General features: G+C 54.1%; 1 protein-coding gene across 1 annotated transcript in view; it reads left to right on the forward strand.

Moving 5' to 3' along the window:
• The window catches only part of c8g (complement component 8, gamma polypeptide), a 212190-nt gene that overhangs the window by 188534 nt on the left and 4108 nt on the right, over positions 1-19548 (forward strand). Inside the window, exons 4-8 of the mRNA XM_070863264.1 lie at positions 410-546; positions 6897-6967; positions 10610-10711; positions 13876-13977; positions 16497-16532. Of these exons, the coding sequence (XP_070719365.1) occupies positions 410-546; positions 6897-6967; positions 10610-10711; positions 13876-13977; positions 16497-16532 (448 nt within the window). The remainder of the gene's footprint in view (positions 1-409; positions 547-6896; positions 6968-10609; positions 10712-13875; positions 13978-16496; positions 16533-19548) is intronic.

Consider the following 19548-nt stretch of genomic DNA (forward strand, 5'->3'; position numbering starts at 1 on the left):
GCAGGGCAATTTAGGAAGGATATCAAGGCCTTGGCGAGGGCGCAGAGGAGATTTACTAGAATGGTACCAGGGTGAGGCACTTCAGTTATGTGGGGAGGCTGGAGAAGCTGGGGTTGTTCTCCTTTTAGCAGAGAAGGTTAAGGGGAAAGTTAATAGCGGTGTTCAAAATCATGAGGGGTTTTGAGAAAGGAGAAAGGGAGGAAATGTTTCCACTGGGTGGGAAGGTCGATAACCACAGGGCACAGATTTAATGTGATTGGGATGATATAGAAGGAGCTTTACTCTGTATGTAACCCGTGCTGTACCTGCCCTGGGAGTGTTTGATGGGACAGTGTAGAGGGATCTTTACTCTGTATCGAACCCGTGCTGTACCTGCCCTGGGAGTATTTGATGGGACGTTTTATTTTAGTTTACAGGCATATGGCATCTCCTTTCTGTTGGGTCAGAATGTTCCTATCTGAAGATAAACAATTACAGGCTCGAGGGAGTCACTATGCAGATAACCGATCAGGACGGAGCCATTCGTATGAATACATTTCGCAAACTGTGAGTACAAACAAGCTTACTTCCTAATCTTATATTTTTATACCTATTCTGTTGTCATTCACGGGGATCGGTCACTCTCCCCTCCCTCAGTGAGGGTCGGTCACTCTCCCCTCACAGGGATCGGTCACTCTTCCTTCACTGGGGGTCGATCACTCTCCCCTCACTCACTGGGGATCGGTCACTCTCCCCTCACGGGGATCGGTCACTCTTCCTTCACTCACTGGGGATCGGTCACTCTCCCCTCACTGGGGGTCGATCACTCTCCCCTCACTCACGGGGAATCGGTCAATCTCCCTCACTCACTGGGGATCGGTCACTCTCCCCTCACGGGGATCGGTCACTCTTCCTTCACTCACGGGGAGTCGGTCACTCACCCTCACTCAAGGGGAGTCAGTCACTCTCCCTCACGGGGAGTCGGTCACTCTCCCTCACTCACTGGGGATCGGTCACTCTCCCTCACGGGGAGTCGGTCACTCTCCCTCATTCACTGGGGATCGGTCACTCTCCCCTCATGGGGATCGGTCACTCTCCCTCACGGAGAGTCGGTCATGCTCCCTCACTCACTGGGGATCGGTCACTCCCCTCTCACGGGGAGTTGGTCACTCTCCCCTCACCCTCGGGCAGTTGGTCACCCACCCTCAGGGAGAGTCGGTCACTCTCCCCTCACTGGGGGTCGGTCACACTCCCCTCACTCACGGGAGTTGGTCACTCTCCCCTCACGGGATCGGTCACTCTCCCCTCACTGGCAGTCGGTCACTCTCCCCTCACTCACGGGGAGTTGGTCACTCTCCCCTCACTGGGAGTCGGTCACTCACGGGGAGTTGGTCACTCTCCCCTCACTGGGAGTCGGTCACTCTCCCCTCACTCACGGGGAGTCGGTCACTCTCCCTCACTCACAGGGAGTCGGTCACTCTCCCCTCACTCACTGGGAGTCGGTCACTTTCCCTTCATGGGGAGTCGGTCAACGTGAATGAGGGGAGAGTGACCGACCCCCAGTGAAGGGAGAATGACCGACTCCCCGTGAGGGAGAGTGACCAACTCCCCGTGGTTGAAGGGAGAGTCGGTCACTCTCCCCTCATCCACTGGTAGTTGGTCACCCTCCCTCACGGGGAGTCGGTCACTCTCCCCTCACTCACGGGGGGTCGGTCACTCTCCTCTTACTCACGGGAAGTCGGTCACATTCCCCTCACGGGGATCAGTCACTCTCCCCTCATTCACGGGGAGTCGGTCACTCTGATCTCACTCAATGGGAGTCGGTCACTCTCCCCTCACTTGTGTCGGCCATTTTCCCCTCACCCACTGGGGGTAGATCACTCTCCCTCACCTACGGGAGGTCAGTCACTCTCCCCTCACTGGGAATCGGTCACTCTCCCTCACTGGGGGTCGGTCATTCCCCTTCACTCACAGGGAGTCGGTCACTCTCTCCTCATAGGAAGTCGGTCACTCTCCCCTCACTCACGGGGAGTTGGTCACTCTGCCTCACTGTGGGTCAGTCACTCCCCCCTCATTCACGGGGAGTTGGTCACTCGCCCCTCATTCACGGGGAGTCGGTAACTCTCCCCTCACTCACGGGGAGTCGGTCACTCACCCCTCATGGGGAGTCGGTCACTCTCCCCTCACTGGGAGTCGGTCACTCTCCCCTCACTGGGAGTCGGTCACTCTCCCCTCATGGGGGGTCGGTCACTCTCCCTCAACCACCGGAGATCGGTCACTCTCCCCTCACTCACGGGGAGTCGGTCTCTCTGATCTCACTCTGCCGGTGGAAGGGGAAGTGACGAACATAATGTGGAGGAATGAGGGAGCAGTCCAACACCATCCAATTCCATTTCATGTCCTCACAACCCTCTGTGTAAAAACCAATCTGCCAGCCTCTCTCTCTAACCCTTTGCTGATACCCACACAGGATGTGCAGAGGCAGGAGAGACCTTTGTGGTTCATGTGGCCAATGCAAGTACCTGGGGGATGCCCTGGCCAGTCCCAGTACCTGGGGGATACCCTAGCCAGTGCCAGTACCTGGGGGATACCCTGGCCAGTCCCAGTACTGGCGGATATATCCTGGCCAGTCCCAATACCTGGGGGATACCCTGGCCAGTCCCAGTACCCGGGGGATACCCTGGCCAGTCCCAGTACCTGGGGGATACCCTGGCCAGTTCCAGTTCCCGGGGGATACCCTGGCCAGTGCCAGTACTGGGGGATATAGCCCAGCCGACCAGTTATATCACTAATACAACTGCTGCTGTACAACAACAACAATTTGCATTTAACGTAGAACACCATCCCAAGTTGCTTCACAGGAGAGTCATCAGAAATAAATGGACGCTGAGCCAAAGAAGGAGACATTAGGACTGGTGACCAAAAGCTTGGTCAAAGAGATAGGTTTTAAGGTGTGTCTTAAAGGTAGAGAGGTAGAGAGATTTGGGGAGGGAATTCCAGAACTTAGGTGGAAAGCACAGCCGTCAATGGTGGGGTGAAAGGAGTGGGCGATGTACAAGAGGCCAGAATTGGAGGAGCGCAGAGATCTTGGAGGGTTGTAGGGTCAGAGGAGGTTACAGAGATAGGGAGGGGCGAGGCCATGCAGGGATTTGAACAGGAGGATGAGGATTTTGAAATCGAGGTGTTGCTGGGCTGGGGCCCAATGTAGGTCAGCGAGCACAGGGGTGATGGGTGAATGGGACGTGGTGTGAATTAGGACACGGGCAGCCGAGGTTTGGATGAGCTCGAGATTACGGAAGGTGGGAGATGGGAGGCCATCCAGGAGATCATTGGAATAGTCAAGTCTAGATGCAACAAAAGCACGGATGAGGGTTTCAGCAGCAGATGAGCTGAGGCAGGGATGGAGACAAGCCCTGTTATAGAGGTGGAAGTAGGCAGTCTCGGTGATGGAGAGAATATGGGGTCAGAAGCTCAGTTCAGGGTCAAACAAGACATCGAGGTTGGGAACGGAGTTTGTGGCGGACACTGAAGACAATCTCGTCGGTATTTCCACTGGCTGCTTTTGGCAGATGAGAATGAGGCCTCATAGTGCATGAAGTGATCAAGGAACTGCCTATGATGATGATAGTGCATGACGTGATGGAGGCAGATCTGGTTATGGACGGCACAGCGTACACTCTCAAGTCTTCGCTCCTTGGACCTGAGGGAGCGAAGATTGGGGCTGTACAGGAACAATGATCAGGATGGCAGTGAATAGAGCTTTGGCTGGAGACAAGGCCATCAAAGATGCAGGTGCGGGAGCAGGTCGATGGCCACAGAAATATTGTGGGGAATGGAAGGGCAAGGGAGCAGTGGTGGGCGGTGGGCAAAGGGACTGCCGAGAGAGGAGGATGGGGCAGATGGGGTTATTGCTCGTAAGGAGGGCAGTGGTCAGTGTCTCAATGGACCCTTCGTAGATTGCCAAGAGAGGCACAGATGGATTTATCCAAGGTGGAATCGAGCCTGGAACAGCAGTAGGGGAGCAGTGATAGATCGGGCTTGGGATTGAGGGGCGAAAGTACGAGAGAGAGGAGAAATGAAAGGCGGCATGGCCAGGTGACAGGAAGGGGAGGGCACATGAGAGCAGAGCCCGAGAGACCAAGAGAAAAAATACAAGAGATAGAACTAATGGGCCAGAAGAGCAACTAAATGCGCTGGTGAATGAAGATAAAGGGAATTCAGAACATAGGCAGGACAGAGACTAGGGCAGACCTGTCCTGGGCGTACACAGAAGGCAGGCAGGAGACAACAACAACTTGCATTTATATAGCGCCTTTAACGTAGTAAACCATCGCAAGGTGCTTCGCAGGAGCGTTATCCAATAAAATGTGACACCGAGCCACAAAAGGAGATATTGAGACAGCTTGGTCACAGGGAGCGAATCTCCGGCAAAAGTAGCTCAACAAGACTCGCTTGAGAAAATTCACCGCTATTTGTCTCTGCACCGTAGTGGATCCTGTGCCTTCTGTAGGACCACATCCTGAGCCTTCTCTGACTCGGTTTAAACATTGATTTTCCCGGCTTCTGCGCTCCGTTTTTCGCCTCCTGGAGCAGCGGCAATGGTGGCGGTGAGGTGTTCTGGGCGGGCGGCCAGCCTCCGGTGCCCCGCAGTGACCCTCGGGTCGGGTTTAGCAGCCTCGCGGAGCAGCAGCGCCCGGAAGAGCCGCACCCGGTGTGTAACGCCCCCGGTCGCGACACCGGCGCGAGCTTGAGCTCCTGCCCGACCCGTCCACCCCGCAGTGCGCCTCGCAGCGCGCCCCGCAGCGACCGCCTGGGAAATCAGCGCGATCCAACCATCCCGGTGGGGGAGAGCTGAGTAATGGACTCCTGAGGTCAGTGTGATTGCTTTTTCTTTTAGTTTTTTCAGCGATTTGTGTTGTGGTGGTGTGGGCAATGTTTTGGGAATGTTTCTGTGGGTTTTTTAGGTCTCCCCCACCCCCATCCCACCCCACCCCAGGCCTCTCTCGGAGCGCTCCCGGTCCGGCTCTTTAGCTCGGGAGTCTCCCATCCTAGCACCCCGAGAGGTAGGTGTACAAGGCCTCCCTTCGCACTGCGCCCCCTGACTCAGGGCCCAGCTGCCCAACGTTACTGACTGAGGCGCAAACTGTCCCCAGCCGCTAACCTTCCTGCCCCGCCCCCATTATCGCCCCAAAAATATCAAAGCCTAAAATCCAGCCCCAGGTTTCTCCAGCCTCTCCCCATAACCCAGCCCTGAACCCCAGCTCTGTTTAATTGCCCGATGCTGACACTCTCCAATGCCTGGCCATTGATCTGATAATCCCAGGCCCAGAATCGTACCTGCTCCCTGAGACCAGCCTCAGTACAAACTCAGTCACTTGCTGTGCTCACTCCCCCCACTCATACAGCCCAGGACCCGATTTGCTCCCTTTACTGCTGCCACACTCGATGCTGATGTCTGCACTGGTCTGTCCCTCACTCCCTCTACATTATACTCCTGTGTTGTGTCCTGCAGAATAAACATAAGAACATAAGAAATAGGAACAGGAGTAGGCCATATGGCCCTTCGAGCCTGCTCCCCCATTCAATAAGCTCATGGCTGATCTGATCATGGACTCAGCTCCACTTCCCCGCCCATTCTCCATAACCCCTTATTCCCTTATCATTTAAGAAACTGTCTATTTCTGTCTTAAATTTATTCAATGTCCCAGTTTCCACACAGCTCTTTAAGGCAGCGAATTCCACAGATTTACAACCCTCTGAGAGAAGAAATTTCTCCTCATCTGTTTTAAATGGGCGGCCCTTTATTCTAAGATTATGCCCTCTAGTTCTAGTCTCCCCCATCAGTGGAAACATCCTCTCTGCATCCACCTTGTCAAGCCCCCTCATAATCTTATACGTTTCGATAAGATCACCTCTCATTCTTCTGAATTCCAATCAGTTTATGTTGCCGCTGTGTATTGTCCTTTCCCAATCTCATGACATTAAATGACTTCTGCTGCTGACCAGGTCTCCAGTTACTGACTCACTGACTAGCTCAAAATAACTTTTCCCGATTTATCCATCCTGTTAAGTCCTGTCCCCTCAGTACAGATTCACACGAGGCATGTAGTGAAGTCAAAGTCACTCTGGACCTGCACCTTTATTTCACAGCTCTGGAATGCTGCACTTGCCTGAGACCTGTCCTTATATACCTGTCTCTTGCAAGTGCACCCCTGGTGGTAAGGTATGCTGGTGGTTACAGGTCATATCTTATTACAGTCATGTATAGCATGTTAGGATACAGTTATATATAATAATGTAAGATACATGACACATCCTAATTTTAATTTTCAACACCTCGATCAGATCTCCTCTCAGTCTTATGAAAAGAGCCCCACTTTATCCAGTCTCTCCGTACAACACACAGCGTCTCATCCCTGAGGTCTGTGTGCATCGCTTCTGTTCCCAGTCCAGGATCCTGCCCTCCGACCTAGGACTGGACACAATGCTGCAGCACCGGGCTCCCTTATCACCTCAATAGGCTCAGCACTCGATCCTTGCTGTAGGTTATACATCCGGGAGGGCGTTGAGCACCTCGAGTCTCATCGCCGAGAGCGTGCAGAAACCAAGCGCAGGCAGCGGAAGGAGTGTGCGGCAAACCAGTCCCACCCACCGCTTCCCTCAACAACTATTTGTCCCACCTGTGACAGAGTCTGTGGTTCTCGTATTGGACTGTTCAGCCACCAAAGGACTCATTTTTAATGCAGAAGCAGTTCCGAGGGACTGCCTATGATGATGATGATGACAGGGGCGTGGTCACGGTAAGAGTTAGTGTTTGGGGGGGCGCGCCAAGAATCCCACCACATGGGGGAACCGCGTTTGCGATCAGCTCCCAGCATGCTGTGTACTGAATGGCTCTTCTCTGTCCTCTCTCCCAGGGATGGACTCTGCTGGGACATTAAACAAGACTACGATAAGGCTGCGATCCGTGGGAGATTCTCCAGGAAGAGTTTGTGAAAACTTTATTCTACCAGTTTCCCCCCTTTACCCTGAATGTGCTGACTCTCCCCCCTCCCCCCTCCCCTGAATGTGCTGAATCTCCCCCTCCCCCCTCCCCTGAAGATGCTGACTCTCCCCCTCCCCCTCCCCTGAAGATGCTGACTCTCTCCCCTCCCCCCTCCCCTGAAGATGCTGACTCTCCCCCTCCCCCCTCCCCTGAAGGTGCTGACTCTCTCCCCTCCCCCCTCCCCTGAAGATGCTGACTCTCCCCCTCCCCCTCCCCTGAAGGTGCTGACTCTCTCCCCTCCCCCCTCCCCTGAAGGTGCTGACTCTCCCCCCTCCCCCTCCCCTGAAGATGCTGACTCTCCCCCTCCCCCTCCCCCTCCCCTGAAGGTGCTGACTCTCCCCCCTCCCCCCTCCCCTGAAGGTGCTGACTCTCTCCCCTCCCCCTCCCCTGAAGGTGCTGACTCTCTCCCCTCCCCCCTCCCCTGAAGATGCTGACTCTCTCCCTCCCCCTCCCCTGAAGGTGCTGACTCTCTCCCCTCCCCCCTCCCCTGAAGGTGCTGACTCTCTCCCCTCCCCCCTTCCCTGAAGGTGCTGACTCTCTCCTCTCCCCCCTCCCCTGAAGGTGCTGACTCTCTCCCCTCCCCCCTCCCCTGAAGGTGCTGACTCCCTCCCCTCCCCCTCCCCTGAAGGTGCTGACTCTCCCCCCTCCCCCCTCCCCTGAAGGTGCTGACTCTCTCCCCTCCCCCCTCCCCTGAAGGTGCTGACTCACCCCCCTCCCCCCTTCCCTGAAGGTGCTGACTCTCCCCCTCCCCCTCCCCTGAAGGTGCTGACTCTCCCCCTCCCCCTCCCCTGAAGGTGCTGACTCACCCCCTCCCCCCCTCCCCTGAAGGTGCTGACTCTCCCCCTCCCCCTCCCCTGAAGGTGCTGACTCTCCCCCTCCCCCTCCCCTGAAGGTGCTGACTCTCCCCCTCCCCCTCCCCTGAAGGTGCTGACTCTCCCCCTCCCCCCTCCCCTGAAGGTGCTGACTCCCTTCCCTCCCCCTCCCCTGAAGGTGCTGACTCCCTTCCCTCCCCCTCCCCTGAAGGTGCTGACTCCCTTCCCTCCCCCTCCCCTGAAGGTGCTGACTCCCTCCCCTCCCCCTCCCCTGAAGGTGCTGACTCCCTCCCCTCCCCCCTCCCCTGAAGGTGCTGACTCTCCCCCTCCCCCTCCCCTGAACGTGCTGACTCCGTCCCCTCCCCCTCCCCTGAAGGAGCTGACTCTCCCCCCTCCCCCTCCCCTGAAGGTGCTGACTCCCTCCCCTCCCCCTCCCCTGAAGGTGCTGACTCTCCCCCTCCCCTGAAGGTGCTGACTCTCTCCCCTCCCCCCTCCCCCCTCCCCTGAAGGTGCTGACTCTCCCCCTCCCCCTCCCCCTCACGTGCTGACTCCGTCCCCTCCCCCTCCCCTGAAGGAGCTGACTCTCCCCCCTCCCCCTCCCCCGGAGGTGCTGACTCTCCCCCCTCCCCCTCCCCCGGAGGTGCTGACTCTCCCCCTCCCCCGGAGGTGCTGACTCCCTCCCCTCCCCCTCCCCTGAAGGAGCTGACTCTCCCCCTCCCCTGAAGGTGCTGACTCTCTCCCCTCCCCCCTTCCCTGAAGGTGCTGACTCTCCCCCTCCCCCCTCCCCTGAAGGTGCTGACTCTCCCCCTCCCCTGAAGGAGCTGACTCTCCCCCCTCCCCCGGAGGTGCTGCCTCTCCCCCTCCCCCCTCCCCTGAACGTGCTGACTCTCCCCCTCCCCCCTCCCCTGAAGGAGCTGACTCTCCCCCCCTCCCCCGGAGGTGCTGACTCTCCCCCTCCCCCTCCCCCGGAGGTGCTGACTCCCTCCCCTCCCCCTCCCCTGAAGGAGCTGACTCTCCCCCCCTCCCCCGGAGGTGCTGACTCTCCCCCTCCCCCTCCCCCGGAGGTGCTGACTCTCCCCCCTCCCCCTCCCCCGGAGGTGCTGACTCCCTCCCCTCCCCCTCCCCTGAAGGAGCTGACTCTCTCCCCTCCCCCTCCCCTGAAGGTGCTGACTCTCCCCCTCCCCTCCCCCTCCCCTCCCCCTCCCCTGAAGGAGCTGAATCTCCCCCTCCCCCTCCCCTGAAGGTGCTGACTCTCTCCCCTTCCCCCTTCCCTGAAGGTGCTGACTCTCCCCCTCCCCCCTCCCCCGGAGGTGCTGACTCTCCCCCTCCCCCCTCCCCTGAACGTGCTGACTCTCCCCCTCCCCCCTCCCCTGAAGGAGCTGACTCTCCCCCCCTCCCCCGGAGGTGCTGACTCTCCCCCTCCCCCTCCCCCGGAGGTGCTGACTCCCTCCCCTCCCCTGAAGGAGCTGACTCTCCCCCCTCCCCCGGAGGTGCTGACTCTCCCCCTCCCCTGAAGGTGCTGACTCTCCCCCTCCCCCCTGCCCTGAAGGAGCTGACTCTCCCCCCCTCCCCCGGAGGTGCTGACTCTCCCCCTCCCCCTCCCCCGGAGGTGCTGACTCCCTCCCCTCCCCCTCCCCTGAAGGAGCTGACTCTCCCCCCCTCCCCCGGAGGTGCTGGCTCTCTCCCCCTCCCCCCTCCCCTCCGCCTCCCCTGAAGGAGCTGACTCCCTCCCCTCCCCCTCTCCTGAAGGAGCTGACTCTCCCCCCCTCCCCCGGAAGTGCTGGCTCTCTCCCCCTCCCCCCTCCTCCGGAGGTGCTGACTCCCTCCCCTCCCCCCCCCCTGAAGGAGCTGACTCCCTCCCCTCCCCCTCCCCTGAAGGAGCTGACTCTCCCCCCCTCCCCCGGAGGTGCTGGCTCTCTCCCCCTCCCCCCTCCCCGGAGGTGCTGACTCCCTCCCCTCCCCCTCCCCTGAAGGTGCTGACTCAGTGGGATCTTTCTGAAATGGAATAAATAGAGGCTTGAATACAAAAGCCAGGATGATGTGCTAAAACTATATAAAACTCTAGTTCAACTCGAGCTGGATTATTGTGTAAAATTTGGGGAACCACCCTTTAGGTGGGACATGGAGCCCTTGGAAAGGCTGCAGAGGGGATTTACGAGAATGGTTCCTGGGCTGAGGGCCTTCACTGATGTGGCTCGGCTGGGGAAGCTGGGGTTGTTCTCCTCAGAGCAGAGAAGGCAAAGAGATTTGTTAGTGGTGTTTAAAATCACAAAGTGTTTACAGAGAGCAAATAAAGAGAAACGGTTTGCAATGGCCGAAGGGTCAACAGCGAGGGCACAGATTTAAGATGATTGGCAAAAGAACCAGAGGCGACATGAGGAAAAATATTTTTAGGCATCGAGTGGTTAGGATTTGGCACTGCCTGATAGGGCAGGGGATACAGATCCAATAGTCGCCTTCAAAAGGGAATTGGATCAATACTTGAAGCAGAAAAAATTGCAGGGATATGGGGAAAGAGCGGGGGAGTGGGGCTGACTGGATTGCTCTCAAAAGAGCAGGCACAGGTTCGATGGGCTGAATGGCCTCCTTCTTTGCCATCCTGCTCTATGATTCTAATGGAGTGTGGACTGCGGAGTTGCTCAGAAAGAGCCAGGATTGAGGAGCTGTGTCCAGGGGTATGTTATCTCACTGCTTAGATCACACGTTATTATTATTCTGTATGGAATTCCCAGTAATCAACACTGTAATTGTAGCTTTTTGCTTCACATTGCAGACCGAGGACTGACCACCGACATTGTCGTCGCCGACACGGACTACAGCAATTATGCAATCCTCTTCCTTCAACAGAGACGGAAACTCACTGTCAAACTTTACGGTGCGTAAAGCATGGCACAGCTCCACAAACGGGTGGGCTACACTATGGTACCCAGAGAGCTGTGACCCCCAAACCAGGCGACACACAGATACCGAGGTCACCAGCTCCCCTTTATATACCATCACATTTTTTACTGAATTTTGTGCTTATCAAGATGCCAATGATGGCAAGAGGTCAAGTATCAGGTACAGCACAGTTTAGATACAGAGTAAAGCTCTCTCTACACTGTCCCATCAAACACTCCCAGGGCAGGTACAGCACAGTTTAGATACAGAGTAAAGCTCTCTCTACACTGTCCCATCAAACACTCCCAGGGCAGGTACAGCATGGGTTAGATACAGAGTAAAGCTCCCTCTACACTGTCCCATCAAACACTCCCAGGGCAGGTACAGCACGGGTTAGATACAGAGTAAAGCTCCCTCTACACTGTCCCATCAAACACTCCCAGGGCAGGTACAGCACGGGGTTAGATACAGAGTAAAGCTCCCTCTACACTGTCCCATCAAACACTCCCAGGGCAGGTACAGCACGGGGTTAGATACAGAGTAAAGCTCCCTCTACACTGTCTCATCAAACACTCCCAGGGCAGGTACAGCACGGGGTTAGATACAGAGTAAAGCTCCCTCTACACTGTCTCATCAAACTCTCCCAGGGCAGGTACAGCACGGGGTTAGATACAGAGTAAAGCTCCCTCTACACTGTCTCATCAAACACGCCCAGGGCAGGTACAGCACGGGGTAGATAGTCTATTCTGTACTATTTATCTTGCCAGCAGTGTAGTATTTCCCTATTCCACCTCAGCCATCCCGTGGTCTTGCTTTGTGAGATTGCCACCTCATTACTTCACGGCAAACGAGCCAAAGGTGGGCAGTGGAAACGTTACAAGGACCCCCTCAATGCCTCCCTGATAAAGTGCAACATCCCCACTGACACCAGGGAATCCCTGGCCAAAGATCGCCCGAAGTGGAGGAAGTGTATACGGGAGGGCGCTGAGCACCTTGAGTCTCATCGCCGAGAGCGTGCAGAAATCAAGCGCAGGCAGCGGAAAGAGTGTGTGGAAAATCAGTTCCACCCACCCCTTCCCTCAACTACTATCTGTCCCACTTGTGACAGAGACTGTGGTTCTCATATTGGACTGTGCAGTCACCTGAGAACTTACTTTAAGAGTGGAAGCAAGTCTTCCTCGATTCCAAGGGACTGCCTATGATGATGACTAATCAGAACCGAATGAGGGTCAGTTTTGTGCTGCAGAGCATGTCTGGGAGCTGGTCTGAGATGGTCCAATCACATTGGTGCCGGCAGAAGTAGCTGAGCAGAGATAAAAGGGCCACGTTGCTCCACAGCTCCACGCGCTCCTCTGCTTTGTGTTCACTGATGTATCGCCAGGAGTGCTCCCCGTGACCTCCCATTCCCTGTGGGAGATGGATGTGGAGCCAGGAGTGCTCCCCGTGGCATCCCATTCCCTGTGGGAGATGGATGTGGAGCCAGGAGTGCTCCCTGCGACCTCCCATTCCTTGTGGGAGATGGATGTATCGCCAGGAGTGCTCCCTGCGGCATCCCATTCCCTGTGGAAGATGGATGTATCGCCAGGAGTGCTCGCTGTGACCTCCCATTCCCTGTGGGAGATAGATGTGGAGCCAGGAGTGCTCCCCACGGCATCCCATTCCCTGTGGGAGATGGATGTATCGCCAGGAGTGCTCCCTGCGATCTCCCATTCACTGTGGGAGATGGATGTGGAGCCAGGAGTGCTCCCTGTGACCTCCCATTCCCTGAGGGAGATGGATGTATCGCCAGGAGTGCTCCCCATGACCTCCCATTCCCTGTGGGAGATGGATGTGGAGCCAGGAGTGCTCCCCATGACCTCCCATTCACTGTGGGAGATGGATGTGGAGCCAGGAGTGCTCCCCATGACCTCCCATTCCCTGTGGGAGATGGATGTGGAGCCAGGAGTGCTCCCCATGACCTCCCATTCCCTGTGGGAGATGGATGTGGAGCCAGGAGTGCTCCCCATGACCTCCCATTCACTGTGGGAGATGGATGTGGAGCCAGGAGTGCTCCCCATGACCTCCCATTCCCTGTGGGAGATGGATGTGGAGCCAGGAGTGCTCCCTGCGACCTCCCATTCCTTGTGGGAGATGGATGTATCGCCAGGAGTGCTCCCTGCAGCCTCCCATTCCCTGTGGGAGGTGGATGTTGATACGTATGTTTATCGCTATAATAAATCACACGTGGCCCATACTGGAGCTGATCAACTTGTGACCTTTAGTTTAATGTAAACTCCAAAAGTGAGCACTGCAGAGGAAGCCTGATTTATACAGGGAGGTAGCACGAGGTGCAGTAATGTGTGCTTCCCAGGCTTTCCCCATCTGTTGGCTATTACATGTAATTACATGGTACAATGCATGGGACAGAGTATGGCTGCAAATACATCACAGATGTGTCGTCAGGAGTGCTCCCCGTGACCTCTCATTCCCTGTGGGAGATGGATGTGGAGCCAGGAGTGTGCTCTGCGACCTCCCATTCCCTGTGGGAGATGGATGTGGAGCCAGGAGTGCTCCCCATGACCTCCCATTCACTGTGGGAGATGGATGTGGAGCCAGGAGTGCTCCCCATGACCTCCCATTCCCTGTGGGAGATGGATGTGGAGCCAGGAGTGCTCCCTGCGACCTCCCATTCCTTGTGGGAGATGGATGTATCGCCAGGAGTGCTCCCTGCAGCCTCCCATTCCCTGTGGGAGGTGGATGTTGATACGTATGTTTATCGCTATAATAAATCACACGTGGCCCATACTGGAGCTGATCAACTTGTGACCTTTAGTTTAATGTAAACTCCAAAAGTGAGCACTGCAGAGGAAGCCTGATTTATACAGGGAGGTAGCACGAGGTGCAGTAATGTGTGCTTCCCAGGCTTTCCCCATCTGTTGGCTATTACATGTAATTACATGGTACAATGCATGGGACAGAGTATGGCTGCAAATACATCACAGATGTGTCGTCAGGAGTGCTCCCCGTGACCTCTCATTCCCTGTGGGAGATGGATGTGGAGCCAGGAGTGTGCTCTGCGACCTCCCATTCACTGTGGGAGATGGATGTGGAGTCAGACACTGTGAGGGGACCATCACTGACAGACTCGTCCTCTTTAACCGTGGGTTTCTTTATTTCCAGGGAGAAGCACAGAGGTTGATGAAGCCGTGCAGGAGAAGTTCCGTCAGCTTGTCATCGGCAACAACATCCCAGAAATTTTAATTTACCAGTTCCCTCGATATGGTCAGAATCATCCCAATAACCAGAGTGGTTTTGAAGTGAAATGGTTGCAGGGTGCAAGCTTGGGCAATACTGCGCGCTTCAAGCTTTATTTTACAATGATTTATTGATGGCCCTCTCGTGGTGTTTGAGGACTGTGTGTCGGACCTGTGACCGTGCAGTTAGAGATAAGTGCGGTACATGCATTGTGGTCAAATGTCTTTTGTTTGGTTGTTTGGAAAAGCAGCACAGGTTCCTTTTGTTGCAGACACAGTGAAAGGGCTGGATTGCAGGCCCATTGATGGATTATTGCAGTTTGACAGATTGGGGAGGACCAGGAAATTTGAGGTGAAACATGCAAAAGTAGGAATAGACTGGATGTGAGGCGATTATTTTTCTAGAGTCATGAGCCTCTGGAATGTCTTCACGCCTGGTCGGTGGGTGCTGCCTTTCTTATCCCTTGGAGAGGGAGCGGGACCGACTCCAGTCTCTCTCTATCCCCTCGAGAGGGAGCGGGATTGGCTCCTGACTGGGGCAGATTTTGCATCATAACAACAACAATTTGTATTTATATAGCGCCTTTAACATAGTGAACGTTCCCAGGGCATTTCAGAGGAGTATTCGGCAATAAAAATTGACACCGAGCCCAATAAGGAGAAATTAGCGCAGGTGATCAAAAGCTTGGTCAAAGAGATATGTTCTAAGGAGCGTCTTGAAGGAGGAAAGAGAGGTAGAGAGGCGGAGAGATTTAGGCAAGGGAGTTCCAGAGCTTGGGGCCCAGGCAGCTGAAGGCATGACGTTTGAGCGATTATAATCCGGGTTGCTCAGGAGGGCAGAATTAGAGGAGCGCAGACATCTGGTGGGGGGGTGGGCGGAGAGGTTGTGGGGCTGTAGGAGATTACAGAGATAGGGATGGGTGAAGCCATGGGATGGGCAAGGCCATGGAGGGATTTGAAAATAAGGATGAAAGTTTTGAAATCGAGGCGATGCTTAACCGGAAGCCAATGTAGGTCAACGAGCACAGGGTGATGGGTGAGCAGAACTTGGTGCAAGTTAGGACACGGGCAGCCGAGTTTTGGATCATCTCTAGTTTACGCAGGGTAGAATGTGTGGGACCAGCCAGGAGTGCATTGGAATAGTCAAGTCTAGAGGTAACAAATGAATGGATGAGGGTTTCAGTAGCGGATGAGCTGAGGCAGGGGCTGAGATGGACGATGTTACGGAGGTAGACTTAGGCAGTCTTCGTTATGCTGCGGATATGTGGTCAAAAGCTAATTTCAGGGTCAAATATGACACCAAGTTGCAAACAGTCTGGTTCAGCCTCAGACAGGAGTTGGGGAGAGGGATGGAGTTGGCGTCTCAGAAGGTAAGTGGATTAACTGTAAACGCACGCATAGTCAATGTGATCGCCTGAACTGATTTCGATTGACTGAGGGGGTCGGAGAGGAATTTTCCAGAGTTTTTGTTTTCCCTTATTGGCGGAAGGGAGGGGAGTGGGAATGGGTGGGGGGGGAAGGGCCGGGGGAGGGGTGGGTGTGGGGGGTGGAGGGGAGCGGGAGGGGTTGGGGTGTGTGGGGAAGGGGAGGGGACAGGAAGGGATGGGGGAGGGTGGGGGAGAGTGTCTAGTCAGGATGCTCCAGCCAACATGAGTGTGGGGCTGAGCCTCCATCCTCTCCTCCATCCCACCCCCTCTGTCCTCTCCACCGTCCCTCCCTCCCTCCCACTCTCCATCCCAGCTCCTCCGTCCCACCCTCCTCCGTCCCACCCAAGATGTGATTGCACTGGAGAGGGTGCAGAGGAGATTTACGAGGATGTTGCCTGGAACGGAGAATTTTAGCTATGAGGAAAGATGGGATAGACTGGGTTTGTTTTCTTTGGAACAGAGGAGGCTGAAGGGTGACCTTATTGAGGTGTATAAAATTATGAGGGGCCTAGATAGAGTGGATAGGAAGGACTTATTTCGCTTGGCATAGGGGTCAACAACCAGGGGACAGAGATTTAAATTAATTGGTAGGAGGTTTTGAGGGGATTTGAGAGGCGATTTCTTCACCCAGAGGTGGTGGGGGTCTGGAACTCACTGCCTGAAAGGGTGGTAGAGGCAGAAACCCTCACCGCATTTAAAAAATACTTGGATGTGCACTTAAAGTACCGTGACCTACTGGGTTACAGACGAAGAGCTAGAAACTGGGATTAGGCTGGATAGCTCTTGGTTGGCCGGCACGGACACAGTGGGCTGAAATGGCCTCCTTCCATGCTGTAAATTTCTATGATTGTATGATCCCACCCTCCTCCTCCTCCAGCCCCTCCTCCCCCTCCTCCACCCCCTACTCTGCCTCCACCCCCTCCTCCCCTCTGCTCCCCCTACTCCACCCCCCCCACCCACCCCCCACTCTATCCCACTCACTGGCACAGTGTTGTGTTGTGTAGCTGGCCGGATGGGGGGGTGTGTTTATTAATCTGCTATGACAGAGCCATGGTAGCCAATTCCGGTAGCATGGTGTGCACCGCCTGTAATGCTGACCTTCTGATGATCTCTTTCCCAGGGCACTGCAAGGCTGCCGATGAATTCCACCAGCTCGGTAAGTCGCTCCATATCACTGATCGGCATTTCTCACTCTCAACCCTGTTGCTGTGGAAGGTGAGATTGCTCGCTGAGGTCCAGCTCCATCTTCAGTTGCTTGCTCAACTCCAGTTGTGGAGCCTCTTTGCCCTGGTGCCGAAACTACTGCCTTTCCTGGCCAGACCAGCAGCAGCAGAGCCTGGCATTGCCCGGCCTGGCACCTGACCACCGCTGGCCGTGCTACTGGAGGAGGCCTTGTCCTAGCACCACGGCAAGGAGGCCCCAAGAGCTCAGTTTTCCTCTTCGCTGATTTTTGGCGCCCAGGAGGATTAACGGCCGATTTTTTTTTGCGCGCGATTGCGGCGGGAAAAAAGTTGCAACTTTCACCAAAGTAAAATTTCCTTTTGGGGCTGTGGTACCCGGAGTTAAGTCTGGGGGCGGAGCTTCAAGTGTGCGCCAAAAAGTCCCTGAGCACACGGCGGGAAAAAAAAAATCACTTTTTCCATGTGACGGGTGTGCTCGCGTATCCACAATAAACTTCCTGGTCTGGATCAAGAGCTTGTGAACCTGGTCTGCGCATGTACAACACCACGGAGACGCGATGCACAGTGATTTATGTTGCTGCTGTACACAAAGCTGTAGTGCCGTCTCCGATGCTCCCGGGCTCGAGGCACAGATCGGAGTACCGGCCGGCCAGCTGGCAGGATCGCTCCCTCGGCCGGACAGAAACACAGGAGATCAGCGCTCAGCTTGGAAAGAAGCCCGGGGTGGGGCAATCCAAGCGCCGAGCTCCTGTGCTGGTGTCCAGTCGATAGAGTGATCCTGCCGGCCAGCCGGCACACCTCCGACCCATACCTGGAGCCCCGTGAGCAAAGATTCTGTGGTGGGGTGGGGTCGCAATTTGCTTTCTCACATAACCTTCTAAACATTATGTGGAAAAAATTAAATTTCTAACATTCTGTGGGCAAACTGAACTTTCCGAGTTATTTTCCGAGCTCCCTCTGCAAAAATCATCATGAATTTGTGTTTTAAATTGCCTTCTTCCCTCGCTCCAAAAGCTCAGAAATATACTCAGCGCCGAGTTTCTTAATGTAGGGTTTATCTGATCGGTACTTCAGGCCACTGTGCGCCGTCCTGAAAAAAATCGGTGTTGGGGAAAATCGCTTAAATGGCCAAAACCGGCGCAGAAATCATTTTTCACCCAGACATGCGCCAAAAAATCTGGCATACAAAAAATCCGCCGCTGACAGTCGCCGCCAGCATACAAACTGTGAGGATTGTTGCAAATTCACGATTGCTCTAAAAAAATTCAGCGGACACCAAAAAACGGCGCCCGATGGTGGTGAAAATTGAGCCCATTGTACTTAATTGCTGCTTTGTGATATTTAAAGAGAACATGGAACAATTACATTTATACAGCATCCTTAACATCCTCAGCACACCTTAAATCACTTCACAGCCAATTCATTCATTTGCAGTCATTGTCATTATGTTGGTAAAGGTGGCAACCAAATATTTGCATAGCAAGATCCCACAAATAAGATCCCACAAAGACTCCTCTCCTCTGATATTGTCCCCCTCTTTCAAATCTGCCGTCATCCCCTTCTCCAAAAAAACCCCACCCTTGACCCCTCTGTCATTGCAAACTATTGTCCTATCTCCAACCTCCCTTTTCTCTCCAAAGTCCTTAAGCGCGTTGTCGCCTCCCAGATACAATCAATCCCGGAACTCCATGTTTGAATCCCTCCCAACAGTTTTCCGCCCTGCCACAGAACTGAAAGGGTCCTAATCAAAATCACAAATGACATCCTAGGTGAGTGTGAAGGCGTTAAATTATCCTTCCTCACCATTCTCGAGCTGCCTGCAGCCTTTGACATGGTTGACCACATCGCGCCTATATTGTCTAGATGGGTGGGACTGCCCTCACATGGTTCCATTCTTATCTGTCCAATCGTAGCTGGAGAATCACCTGCAATGGCTTCTTGTCCCACTCCCACACTGTTACCTCTGGTGCCCCCCAAGGATCTATCCTTGTACCTGTGATATATCCTAACGACATCACTAACAAGCACACGCGACAAGATGGCTCTTACACAGAAAACCTCTCATCATGTGACTTTGCCACATGACCCTTTTATTATTTACATCAGTAGTTGCATCACCATAGTCCACTAGATGGAGCAGTAGTCCACTAGGGGGAGCTCTATGTTACACTTCTCCCTCCTTGTTGAAAAAATAATCATAACAAAATAACCATTATACATAAAGCATGGTTATACACAACAATGGATATGGACTTATTTTGCCATATTTACAAATCAAACTTAACCACTAGTTCTTGTTTTGAAGAGAATACCTTCACTTTCATATAGAACTTTCCAAACTTGGTGTCGAACTTAGACTCATTCTAGGCTGAGCCTGAGAAGAGTTTTTCTCCAAGGGATGCCCTTGATCTACATTTGAACTCTCTACAACGTCACACTGTTTGTCTGATGGACTCGGACTCAGACTTAAATTCTGATTTTCTCTTGGAATTATTTCCAGTACATGTTGCTACTGATTTGCTACTGATACTCTACTTGTAATAAGACTATCTGACTCATCAGAAATAATTGAATCATTCCAACTTTCAACTCCTTCCACATCTGTAGATAAAATATGATCAATGTCAACAAACATAACCATTCCATGATCAAACATCTTGACCAAATATGTGCAAGGACCACATATCTTCACTACTCTTCCTGATAACCACTTTAACCATTTATGGTGATGGTTCTTCACTCTCACCTTCTGATTCAATTTTACACTTCTCTCTTTTACTCTACCTCTATCATGATTCTCTTTCTGTCTTAATTGTTTATCTTCTACTGACAAGTTTAGCTTTAAAAATGAGAACCTGGTTCGTGACTGTTATTTGAGAAACAACTCTGCTGGTGTTCTACCAGTAGTTATATGAGGAGTATTATGACACATAATTAGAAAATTTGCTAGTTTGTGGTCCAACAACAACTGCTGTTTCTTTGGATTTATGA

The sequence above is a fragment of the Pristiophorus japonicus genome, chromosome 20, assembly GCF_044704955.1.
Source record: "Pristiophorus japonicus isolate sPriJap1 chromosome 20, sPriJap1.hap1, whole genome shotgun sequence".
NCBI classification, from domain to species: Eukaryota; Metazoa; Chordata; class Chondrichthyes; family Pristiophoridae; genus Pristiophorus; species Pristiophorus japonicus.